This window comes from Podarcis erhardii (assembly GCF_964252035.2).
Source record: "Podarcis erhardii genome assembly, chromosome: 6".
NCBI lineage: Eukaryota > Metazoa > Chordata > Lepidosauria > Squamata > Lacertidae > Podarcis > Podarcis erhardii.
The window spans coordinates 95,283,284-95,296,096 of NC_138510.1; the positions used below are offsets into that span (position 1 = coordinate 95,283,284).

General features: G+C 43.9%; 1 protein-coding gene across 13 annotated transcripts in view; it reads right to left on the reverse strand.

Annotated features, from left to right (window-relative positions):
• The window catches only part of RASAL2 (RAS protein activator like 2), a 222,855-nt gene that overhangs the window by 11,158 nt on the left and 198,884 nt on the right, over nucleotides 1-12,813 (reverse strand). For 11 of the 13 annotated variants that reach the window (XR_014157320.1, XM_081865092.1, XM_081865100.1 and 8 more), the window contains 5 exons: nucleotides 11,804-11,948; nucleotides 9,164-9,400; nucleotides 6,800-7,001; nucleotides 3,965-4,158; nucleotides 1,247-2,084 (listed from right to left, as the gene is read on the reverse strand). Coding sequence is in view for 12 of the 13 variants with exons in the window: in XM_081865092.1 (XP_081721218.1) it covers nucleotides 1,247-2,084; nucleotides 3,965-4,158; nucleotides 6,800-7,001; nucleotides 9,164-9,400; nucleotides 11,804-11,948 (1,616 nt within the window). In the remaining variant the exon portion in view is untranslated. The remainder of the gene's footprint in view (nucleotides 1-1,246; nucleotides 2,085-3,964; nucleotides 4,159-6,799; nucleotides 7,002-9,163; nucleotides 9,401-11,803; nucleotides 11,949-12,813) is intronic. The other 2 variants (XM_081865098.1, XM_081865102.1) reach the window with 1 other exon arrangement.

A 12,813-nucleotide genomic window follows, 5' to 3' on the forward strand; every position in this document is an offset into this window, starting at 1 on the left:
AGCAAATCCTGAAACATACATGCGCCTGGGGAGCAGTAGAAGGAGTAAGACTAGGAAATGTTTGTTTTAAATGCTCTGGGCTTATGTGCTTTCCATATGTAAGCCATCCTATGACAGCATGACATCATATGCATGATAGAAGCATCACTGACAGTAAGACATTGCTCCTGAAAAACCCAACAACAAGCATATTTTCCTCCTCCCTCTTCTGTCTTCAAGTAAGTGCTTGTTTATTTTCCAGCTATTTCCAGTAACTTACCCCCCAAGGAGACAAACGCACCTCTGGAGGGTGTTAGGCAAGGCAGGGCTTTTCCCAGCAAGAACTGGATTGGTGTGTGAACAAAAGCACACATTCACGACGATCCCTTTAAGATCCATGAATTGGGCAAGCGATTGCTGGATTTTCAAATGGGAAATTCTTATTTTGTGGCTCTACACACCACTCACCTGCACTTTCTTGGCCAAAATCAACCAACTGTATCCTAATGACTAACTAAGAGTCAGACATAAGTCAAAACGGCTGCACAAGCAATGCTTGGATTTTTTTAATTGCATAAACAAGAATGCCTAGAAAATCTGACCTTGACAAAAGATATCAGTCAGTACTTTACATTTATATATTGCACTGGAACATTCAAAATATATTTTCATCAGTAATCCTTACAACAACCTTGTATCAGAGCAATTATCACGCCCCACAAACCCAATTTCTGAGGGGTTTGTTTGTTTAGGAAAAGATTTTCTCTCAGTGGCTTGCATTTCCTTCTCTTTATAGATCTTTCACATATGCACTTTAAATAACTGTGTGCCCATTTTCATTTAAAGTGTTAGTAGTGTTTTAAGTTGTTTACTTCTATGCACTGCAAATCGCATCCCCGGCTCTCTATCACTGGGAGCCGACCTTTTCGCTAATCATTCCACAAGCCAGGACAAAAAACGAGGCAGTGCCCATCTTATGAGGACCACGGCACAGAGGTGTCCCCACCCACACACCTTGGAGTCACTTTCTTGCAGTCTAGCAGCTTGGCACTGAAGAAGCAGGCCAGCCTATGTCCTCCCTAGGACTGCAGGCCAGCCTGTTCCTGTCCAGGTGTGCCACAAACTACTGCTCCTGAGCCTTTCATGGTCCCCGAGTTGTAGGCTGCCCACTTATGCAAACTGATCCCTGTTCCTTCTATCATGCACAACACACACACACATGAACTAGCCTCAAATTCAGAGGCACCAGCACAGATTATGGTCCTACCTGCTGCGTTTGCTGCCTCTGGATGGCACGCACTTTGGGAACTGGGCTCTCCCGGGAGGACGAGGATTGTTGCCGGGACCGGTTGCCGTTCTGAAGAGGCTCCGCTGCCATTGTGGCAGATGCTACAGACACACTGCCTGTGCTTCGCAGAGAAGCGCTGTGCGGAAGGGACTGGGGCGCCTTGGCTCTGGCACCCAGTCCCGCTTGGTCCACTTTGCGGATCTGGGCCTGCCCAGTGCTGTTCTGGCGAGGTAACACCATGGGCACGTGCTTCTCCAGTGCTGTGCCTCGCCGGGGAAAGTCCTCGCTCTGTGTGCTGCGTTTGGTAAAGTCCTCCATGCTGCTGTTGCTCGGCCCGCTGAGCTTAAGGTCTTCGCTATTCTGGCTCCGGGAACTGGTGACACTCAGATTCTCCAAGCTGGAGTCCATGGACACCTTTGGCATGGCCTGGGCGGGGTTGTTCATATGGTAAACAGGGTTCTGGAAGGAAAGGGCCTGCAGAGGGCCCGGCTGGCTGAGTGGTGTGTGCAGAGGCCTCCTGACCTGAGGGGTGCTCTGCGGGGTGCTGTGGAGCTGCTTGATGTTCGCCACCTGGATGACAGAAAGCTGGCTGCCAGATAAACGTACAGGAGCATCGTGCATCACGGACCCGGAATCACACTGCACAACATTGGGATCTTGGAGATCCATCAGCGATATGCTTCGGACATTGGGCATGTTAGTCTCGTCACTCTTGTCGGAGTAAGTCACACTTCGTGACGATGACTGTTGAATCAGCAACAACTTGCTTTTGAAGTACCCTTCATTTTCCTGGGGTGGCGACTTCAATTTGACCTCACTGTGAAGTTGAGCAGAAACAGTACCAATGTCTGGTGAGAACAGAAGCTGTGCCCCACAAAAATGCAGCTCTTTTCTTAAAAATAACAACAAATGAAACAAAACCCATGCATTCACTGGAACAGTATCGCCTAGGCCAGGCTCAGAAAACCACCTAAGCCATTGTTTAGGTCAGTGTTTCCCAACCTTTGGTCTTCAGCTGTTTTCAGACTACAATTCCCATCATCCCTGACCACTGGTCCTGCTAGCTAGGGATGATGGGAGTTGTAGTCCAAAAACAGCTGGAGGCCCAAGCTTGGGAAACACTGGTTTAGGTTATCATAAATGAGTTGCTGCAAGCCTCTGGGCTCATATGCTCCCCACTCTCCTGCTCCTTTGTACATGGGAAGAGAACATGGAAAGCCCTCGATTTCAGTTTTGAATAAAGAACAGTTTTGCATTACTTGTGGCTTGTTCTAACTAAAGTTAGCTTATACAAATCAGGCTCAAACTGTGGAACTGGAAGCCTCCACTGCCCTCCTTTCCTGTATAGTAGGCAGGGAGGGAAAGGGAATTCACAAGCCTGAGACTTGTTTTGATCCCCTAAACCTAAAGACCTGAGCTGGCCCTAAAACACACTGAGCTCCTGTTTGCTAGCTAAAGTTTTAAGTGAAACTGATAGAACGTTTACATGAGGTTTCACTTTCCCAAATACCCTCTCCTTTCAGCTACAAAGAGATTGTTTTGACTGTATTTATCTCATAACTTGATAATGAATCCAATTTCGGATTCCAGAGCTAAAGCTCTACCCTCATACTGCGAGCTAAGCCCAGGAAATATCCTTGACATTCCTAGGGTGACTTGCCACCAGAATGGAAACCTTGGGCACCCACATTGTTAGACTCCACTCTTTTGGCCTTCGTTCCTGCCTACTCAGAATACCATTGCCCACAATCATGTATTAAACAGTGATGGTGGGAGAAAAGCTTTCTAACCTTACTGGTGACATAGAGAAAAGGGTAAAGTTTGTTAAGGAATAATAAACAAACCCTTGCAAATAAATCATGCCTATCCATACATATCTGACTCATTTGAGGCCTAAAAAGCATGATAAACAGAACTCTCTGGCACAACTTGCCCGCTTGGTTGCTGGAAGACAGGTCTTATCTGCCACAGGCAATTGGCTATTTACAACTATGCATTAAAACGAGTTTGAGAAAATGTGGAAACGCACCGTTTACTCATTGCTATGGCACAGGAACTATTATAGAACGAGAGCTAATGTAGCGTGGTGACTTTCACATCTGGGTGGGGATGATCCGACTGGCTTACCTTACAGGGCTGTAGTCAGCACCGCTGAGATAATAACGGTGAGCCCTGTTCAGCAGTATATGCGTGCTAAGTGTTAATATAATATGGGAAACCCAGTCCTTGAGATACCAGCTTGGCCAAGGTCTACTCTGGGTCAAACAGTTTGGTCACAAGCTGCAGCTCAGTGCATCCTTCCAGCATCCATTGCTGCCGCCTTCACTTAGAAAGGATATCCGATAGCAGGGCTGGGAATGTTTGACTTGGAGATGTGCTGCTGGTCACAGTAGAACACAACAGGCTACATGGACCAGGGGTTTAGCATAAGGCTTCTCAGTCTATGCAATGATCACTTTAAGCCAAGGATGGGGAACCTATGGCTTTCCAGATGTTTCTGCGTTATGGCTTCCATCATCCCTATCTGTGAGCCATGCTGGCTAGGGAAAATGGGAACTGGAGTTCAACAACTGGAGGTCTACAGGCTCCCTCATCCCAGGTATAAGCACAGCCAAGACCTCCCCCCTATTTCCCTGGGCAATGCCATATTTCTTCCTGACAGCCATCTAACCCCAGGGATAGCTCGGTGCTGTGTACCTGTCAATAGGGTCCTCAAAGATTTTTTGCAGCCCTGAGGAGAGGCTGACGTTGGGGCTTGAGTTGTGATCTGCCAGGCGTCTCAATTGTTGCTGGATCGGCGTGGGGTTTGTTGTGGCCTTCGCAATATCTGCGAGGATGCGTGGCAAAGGTCCCAATTTTTCTACCGTTGCCTGTAGGAAGGAATTTTCACCCTGATTCGACAATAAGCACCGTGGCACCCGCCATTTGAGTATTTGTTTTGTTTTGAATGTGTTTTTTTTTTTAAAAAAATAAAACAATGATGAACATGGGTGGAAGAGTGGAAGTTGGAAGGAAAGAAGGTGGCATTTGTGTGTGGGTGTGGGCAGGACCACAATGCATTGTTATGGAGCAGCGGAACCACGGCGACCAGACGGATGGAGGAGACGAAACAGGGTGCGGCAGACATTGAGGAAAGAAAAGGAAATAGAAATTAAAAACTGACCCCCCAAAATAAAAAGGTCATGCTCAACAGAACAAAACTAATTGCCATTCCAACACAAGACTGTCATGCAAAGCAAACTGCATTCAAAGGGAAGGGTAGTAGAAACGGGACTGGAGGGGACAACTGCAATTGCTACCAATTGAAACGGGATGTAGAAAACTAGAGAATAATTCAACTGCAAAGAAGTTTCCAGCCCCCCCACCCCCAAAAGTGTCCTGTGGTCAGGGAAATGCATGCTGACATACAGGGAGATTTGCATTCAGGAGGTTTGCAAGAGCACTAAAAGAATATGTGCGGAAGTACAGTGTTCATGTTTAAAGATATCCATTTAATTAGTCTTTGCCTTTAACCTCTTTATGAATTTGCTGTTTGTAATCATTAATAGGTAGAATTCACCTGTTCTGATGTTTAGTTTAACTGTTTAGTTTAGGTTAATTTTATGCACGCTCCATGAGCTCTATACCATTTATTGTTAAAAAAAATGGGATGTTGTGTACAAGCGTGAGGGTGAGGACTCCATGTGGGTTCTGTCCTGTCTATAACAGGCAGGGCATTTTTGCTACCTGGCTATCATGGTGGAGGCAACTGGAAGGTGTGGATGGCCTGATCCTGGGCAAGGTAAAACCTGCTTGAAAGCTGCTGTGTTGTGCAATGGATTCAGAACCTCTCTGCACACAGGAACTATACTTCCAATGATGACAAGTAACTCATCAGTGTGCAATAATATCTATAGCCTAAGAGCAAGCTGCATCTTTGTGCCAGAGCTTAGAGGCCTCTGAGTGGACTCTGGTTTGGATATAAATTCATTTCTGTCCACAGCAGAGTCCAGGAAGTCCCATCTGAAATCCATATAGAACAGTAATTCCCAAACTGCAATCCAGGGCACACCACTGTGCCAGGAGACAACTGCCAGTGTGTCATGAGAAGCCAGTTAAGGTTCTGATGAATCTCAAGCGCCAACTCACAGAGGAGGTTGCTGCTGTGTCTCTGTGTGAGTTCCTGCTCTGAGCATGCTTCTTTCCAATTAGCTGGCCCTGGGAGCATGCAAGTCTACTGTGGTTACCTCTTCTACTACAGCAGTTAATTAACATAAGATAATTGCATTATTGCAAATGGCAGCTGTTGTGAACGGCCATTGTGCTTATCTTTAAATTTAAAAACCAACAACTAGACTGATAGAAATATAATTAAACACTTCCTTTATTGAATCCCAAGTGGTCCCCAACATTATGGCCTTATCCTCTTGCCTGATCATCACTACTTATTGTGAAGACATAAAGCAAAAAGCCATTTAAGCTGGACTGCCATCCCATTAGTCCATAGTATCACTGTACTGGAAAGGAAGAGCACACCTGTCTCTAATGTTAGGCTTTGGATAATTTGTATTTGCCTACTTTTTCATTAACAATTGAGACAAATGCTTTGCTTTTAAGGGGCCTCATGCACATGGGAAATAATATTATGTTAAGACATGAAGTCATTCCAGCGGCCTGGGAGGAATAACCTACCTAAGGAAAATTTGTCCAGAAATATGTGGGTTTCATGAATGCAAAATATGGATGTGTGGAGGAATGGAGAAAGGAAAAGAGGCAGGGAACTCCACAATTGGACAAAAACACAAGATGCAGACGTAATGTACAGGAGTACAAAATACTTGTGCACAGTGCCAACAGGAAATTCAATTAACAGTAATTTTTCTGTTCTTCAAAGAGTAATAACCCACCATCACCACCGAAACAATTCCCTGACAATCTGTTCCTTCAAAGGAAAAGTCTAGCTGGAGTAGTTTAATTATATAGAATTATGGACAGCAAAAACTTGCAAGAGTGATGGGCAGTAGCTACTGAACACAGCTAAACCATGTACCAATGTGAACAGCATCCCTTTGCTGTGTTTTTGGTCCAGGGCAATCATGACTGGTGCACTCCCTTCCCCACCTGCCACCCTCTTTATGTTCTCCCCACCCCACCCTGGCTTCCCCTTTTCAACATTATGCATGGTGCTTTGCATCATCTAAGGTGATGATTATGTTTGTGAGAGGCCAAATTTGTTTTAAAATGTAAAGGCCAAACAAAGAATAGCTTAAGCTGTTCAATTGGAATTAGTGGAGGATTTTAAAAAAATGTAAACAGCTTAATAAAACGACACTTGAGGCTCTACAAAATTCATGCAGTTGACTCAAGCTCCTTATTGACTGTTCTCACCATCTCAAACCTTTAGTCATGTGTGGAATAAAGGCTGGTCAATTACTTTTCTTTATTTTAAAGTTAACTTCTCATGAAGTATTGGCTCCTATAGAGTAAGAATTATTGTAACCAGGAGACGATCACGGATCCGGCCAGCCCTCCCCAACCTCCAGCCTAGATTACCTTGTCCAGCTGACATACAACTTCCCACAGCAAGGAATGCAGGACGGCGATCTCCCGTCCCAAATCTATGAAGCCTTCAAATCCTGGAGTGCCGGAGATGGTGTCCGCATTAGAAATTTCTATCAGGAAGCGTTTCATGCCGCCCCACTCATGCTCGAGAAAGTCATTCATAAATGTAATATATTCTTCTTTGTTCCCAAATCTTGATTTTCGTAAAGAGGAAAGAGAGAAAGAAATAGAGAGAGAATTAACTTCTTTTTCTGGGGATGGATGTGAATAGTTTCAGGGGAATCAGTGATTTCCTTAACTTATTAAAGGACTGTAATTACTACTTTTTCTCTGACTAAACCACAGGTTCCATATCAATACTCCTTTTAGTTATGGCTGCTGACAATAATTCATTTTAGAAAAAGTTGAAGATAGCACAAGAAAGTCAGTGTTACCTGTGCTAACTGGTTTCTTTTCAGATCGTCCCTGTGGTATGTATGCTTCTTTATTTGTGTTCTGCTATTATCTCTGGCCAAGCAGGCTTTATAGACTTCAAAAAATGATCAGAGATTATATCTGGAGAAACTACATAATGAACAGGCAAGCGACCTTCAGCCGCCCAGAGTGGCTGGGGAAACCCAGCCAGATGGGCAGGATGTAAATAATTTGTTGTTGTTGTTGTTGTTGTTATTGTCAAACTCTCTACAAGTTACTGCATCTTAGTACTTTTGCTCCATTTCAATCTGTATGCGTGGAAATTCAGAGCCAAAGCTTTGACATTAACTTGAAGAGTTGTTTGTTTAATGCAGATGGCATCAGGTGAAGGAAGGCTGAAAATGGGATCAAAGCAAGCAAGGAAAGTCCTCTTTGGAGTTAATGGGAGATTCCCGCACAATGCAAATACTTTTATTTATTTATATACTGCTTGACTGTGAAAAAACCCTCAAAGAGGTTTGCAAAATATCATCTTCAGAAATGGCCCTTTCCACCTGGCCTATGGGGTGAGGCCCACACTCATCAGCCCTACTGAAGAGGCTCCTCATGAGGATGGAGGAACATCGCCCGGCTATTGTTTTGTTGATTTAATATAATGTAAACTGCTTTGAGATTTTTTATTAAAAATATAAAGTGATATAGAATTATTATTATTTTTTTAAAAAAGTGAGATAGTCCTTAGGACCATAGCAAGGAAAGATAAGGTTAGCTCTCCATTGCTGCTCTGAACGTATTAATAATCAGACAGCCCCAGGGAATGCAATTTGCATTTAAAACAAGAACAAAAGGGGGAAAAGCACCTGAAATGCAGAGACGCATTTAACATCAGATGTAGCTGTGGGCCTTCAGAAAGAAGGATCTGCATGTTCAAAATCTACCTCAGAACTCAATGAAGCTGAAATACGTGGATTTTAAGTTAATTATATTCTCATTGATTTCAGAGAAACCAAAGTAGTATCTTGTTTATCGGTTAATTGATACAAAATGTGGTAGTTTGATACTCCTGAAAAACTTCATAGAAGCGGATTAAGGTGTATATTCTCACGTCCATTTTTGCTACATAAGGAAGCTGCTTCCTAGAAAACTACTACTTATATGTCCTGTGTGGGACTCTGACTCTTCCTTGCCCAGCCCCATAGGGCTACTAGCACCAGTGCGTGGGACCATCAAACCATACTGGAAAACAGGAAACTCCAATGCCATTTGAGGGACTTCAGTGTGCTTTCCCCTTTGCAAAATTTATGTCTGCTGAGTTGTGTTAAGATTGCCCTTTTAAAAGAAGCTAAATATCAGTTATAACAATGTGTGGGGTGCATGCAGCGGGGGGGGGGGGGCATTGAAGTTAGCCCTACGGTGATGTTTTGTGTACTACAATGGGACACACTGCACATCTCTGCAGGGACCTGTCAGTGGTGCCAGACGAATCAATGTGCGTGTTGCCCTTAGGGGAGCGCCATCTACAATTACTGGTGGGGGGGGGGTTAAAGCAGTCAAGGGCACATTGGGGTAGGAGCTGAATTAGTTTTGTGACACCAACATCTAGGGCAAGACTGGGGATGAGTCATCTGTAAACCGTAACCCAGAATGCAACCAAACTATTTTGCCATCGCAAAAGGAACAGGGCTGGTGAGATTCTTCTATCTGTAGAGCCGAATCCTAGGTCCCAATGACCACTTTTTTGTAGCACAGTGAGCTCAAATTGGTGTGCCCTTCAAGCTAGTACAATTTCAAGCATGTTATTTCGATATGAAAACAGATTCCCATATACTTTGATAGAGCCAAGGCAAGTCAGCAGCTGTCGCCATCGGAGCATTCATAAGTAATGACACAACCCACAATGATGTGCCCTAGTTGCTCATTTTTTGCTCTAATATCACTTACCTTGTGAAATTTGCCAGATTTTGAATAACCTTTGCAATCAGCGTGAGCGTCCGAGAGGTGCGGTCATCAGGGTACTCTTGCATGAGGTTGAAGAGACTTGGAGACATGATGGCTGGGCAGAGGAAACGGAGGAAAAGCGAGGCACTGATCAAGCGTTCGCTGATATCTTGTTTCCCCCTGTTGAGGCACTGCTGCTTCCATGATGCAAACACCTCCTTCAGCTCCCGGGGAAAGACACTGGAAATGAATGAAACCGCACAAGGACATTAAGTATGCAAGCTGAACCAGCAAAGCCCTAGGTGCCACTGGGCTTGGTACAGGGTCATTCAGTAAGAGGAAGGAGAGGGGCACTGGCAGAAATGAAGACATTTGCCTATGTAATTTCATCATTCAGTGCTCTCCCATCATTTAGTGAGAAGGGCGATGCAAACCAGCCAACTCCCGCCTTGCGAGACGATGTGTGTATGCCATGCTAATTTGCATGATCTACAAACGTACTTACGGTATGACATACTTATTGGGAGAGATCCTGTCCTAGAGTGTACAATTCTGACAAATGAAGGCAGGGATTGCGCCACCAGCCCTTGCGACATTATGGGCTGGTATTCCACATGCAGGAAATGCCGCTAAGTTTTAAAGCTATAGCTTTCACATTGTTATGCCGTTCATTGTAATTAAAGCACAAATTTAGGCTGGATCTCTCCTTAGGAGGTTCTTCCCAGCTTACAGCCCATTTCTGAGCATGATTTGATTCCACAAATAGGAAGCTGCCTTATATCTGTGCATGGCACAGTCAGGCAAGCTATGGAGCATGTGGGCTCCCAGAGGTGGACATGTAGTCACTTTGCTCTTCCCTGTACTTGTCCATTTCTTTCAACGGGTCTACTCTGAGTATAACTAGTCCTGGCTATTTCCCCAAATCTCAGATCCACAAAGCTTCTTCTCTTCCACAACGATTCTAGGAGATTCAGAATTTCATTCAATATTAGCTTGAATGTCTGGGGCTAAAAGTGAGTCTCTTCTACTTCTACTTATCCTTGTTCCAGCAGGAAACAGTGTTTTAGAAGAATCGTGTGGATAATTTCCTTGGTGAATTCAGCAAGGCTATCTGTTTCTGACTTGTCCAGTGATGAAACCAGGACATTTAAAATTTTAAAACTTATTAAACATTATTTTTTTGGTAATACCCTTCAGTAGCATCTATAAATTGAAGAAAAAACAAAACTAAATAACAGAAAACAGATGCTTTATGTTCTAAATAGAAGAACAAAGAGAAACTAAAGATACAGTTTATCTATCAAGAAGAAATATTTCCCCTTCTAACTTGCATAAGTGCAGGACACTGATTTTCTGTTATCCAGGGCAAAACACCCGCCCCCTAAAGATTGTTTTTCTGGTTATGAATGGTTTGGTTTTGTATTTGGGGAGATTCAGCTACCATTTTCCTTGTATTGGGGAGGCTTAAAAGATATTTGACTGAAGCTGACCTCAACTATGTCCCCAGCAGTCTTTATTTTATCTTTTAGAAACTGCCATTCACTCTGAGAGAAGGTAAAGATGTGTCCTCGGGGAAACTGTTGGGGTGGGGGGTAAAAGCACCCCATGACCTTAGGCCTGTTTCTTGCAGTGGGGAGGCTTCCCACCCCTGACAGTATTCTTGCCAGTTCAAGTCTATTTAGCCTCTGATTAAATCCTGTGAAACAAAGACTGCCTATGGGCAGTGCTGGGGGGGGGCAACCCCCCTCCCAATAGGGAGCTCACTCCTCACTTGCCCCCTCACATTGCTGGACTCCTGTCCTTAACATATACTGCGATTTTTCTTTCAGATATCTTAACATGTGGGGCACAGGTTCCTCGCCTAGAAATATACTTTGCCCCTTTTGTGCCCCCCACAGATTATTATTATTTTGGTCTGGTGTTGTTTGGTTAAAACCATATATTGATCTGCATAGCTCTGCCTTAGTATTTGTTTGTTTGGTTTTTATTGTTACGGAGTGTGACAAAGATAAGGTTACCAGATTTTTTTCAATGAATCCAGGGACACTTCTGAACTTCAATGGATTTTGTATGGGGACTGATATGTAAATCCGGGGATTGTCTCTGGGAAACGGGGACGTCTGGTAACCTTAGACAAAGACAGATATGGCCTCTGTATGTATTTGATTGGCTAGCCTTATTAGAACCTTAATGGAACAGTAGCTGCTGAGTTATCCTTTTCAGTGCATTAGTGTATTTGTATTCTTCCTTTGAACTGCCAAAGACCCCTAGCAGTCAGCTCAGCTTTAAGGAAGCTCACTTTACCCATCACAAACCTATCAAAAATCCAGTTGCATAGTCACAGTTCCACTTGACCTCTAAAGCTAATTCATCTCAATTAAGCTGCCTTGTGCTGATAAATGGGACCAGGAAGAACCCACTGAAGCCCACTCCTGGTAAGCTCAATTCGCTTCAATGGGACATGTAGTTCCTGGTTGACCGCGTCTGCGGAGTCCTTTTTGCTTACTCGGCTCACAGCATGCAATCCCTGGTGAAATCATTCCTGTCGATCTTTAAAGGAGGAGGGCAGGCTGTGTTTACTTTCCTTAAGGTGAACCACCCCAATGAGCAAATCCCCATGGGAGAAGCGCCCCCTGAACTCACCAGTAGGAGTTGATGATCTTGCAGAAGGCTAGCTCACAACACATTTTAAGATTGGCCTGGTGATCGGCTAGCTCGCTCGGTGAACTTTTGCTGGGATCCACTTCACAGTTCTCGTCCGACTCATACAATGCCTTGATAAATTCACCTAGGAGTCGGGTGGCAAGACACAGCAAATCAGGAAACTGTCTTATTGAAATGTTACCTACAAAATTTCTGCTGATAGTTCCACAGATGATGACACCACACACTCCCCCACCCTGATTTGAAGCGTAGGGTTGACCAAAGTGTGTCAAATCACTGATGTTTGGCCAAATTCCGCAAAGGATGCAGAAACTTCATTCCTCTTCCCTGATTCATAATGAAGCCAACATTTTCCCTGAAGGTGGGGTACAGAAACCTCTTTGTCCCTTCCAGCAATCAGCTTATCTTCTAAAGAATGATATTAAACTAACCTTATGTCATATGACCTAGACACAGATTAGTAGTGATCGGAAGATTATTTATCCCCTTTGGAATTAAAACCATGCCACTTATGTCTCTCAACTGCTTTGGCTTATGGGTTTTGCCAAAAAACCTAAACATTCCTTTGCTGCCCTTTAATTTCAGAGGCACATAATTTGATTCTCTCATTACAGAAAAGGATAAACAATGATTAAGTCAGCGTTCACCTTGCCCTTCATGTATAATAACTTCACTTATTTAAACTAGGTCAAACAGCTTGGGCCACTCTGCTCTCACTATATCTGTGTCTGTGATTTTTGCAACTAGCCCATTAGTTTTAAGGATGAATAATGAACATGAAAGTCAATACTTTCAGGAATAAAGTTAGCAGAAGCAAGAGGGCAAGGCCAGTAGTTTCTTCTTATGACTCAGTGACAACTGTAATGTTGTAGGACTTTGTTAGTGTGCAAGGCTAGCTCTGGGCACTGATTATCCTACCAAAATTGGGAATCACTCTCTTTATCGCATTCTGTTCTCTGCTGCTCATTGGAGCATGGCAGTAACTGTGG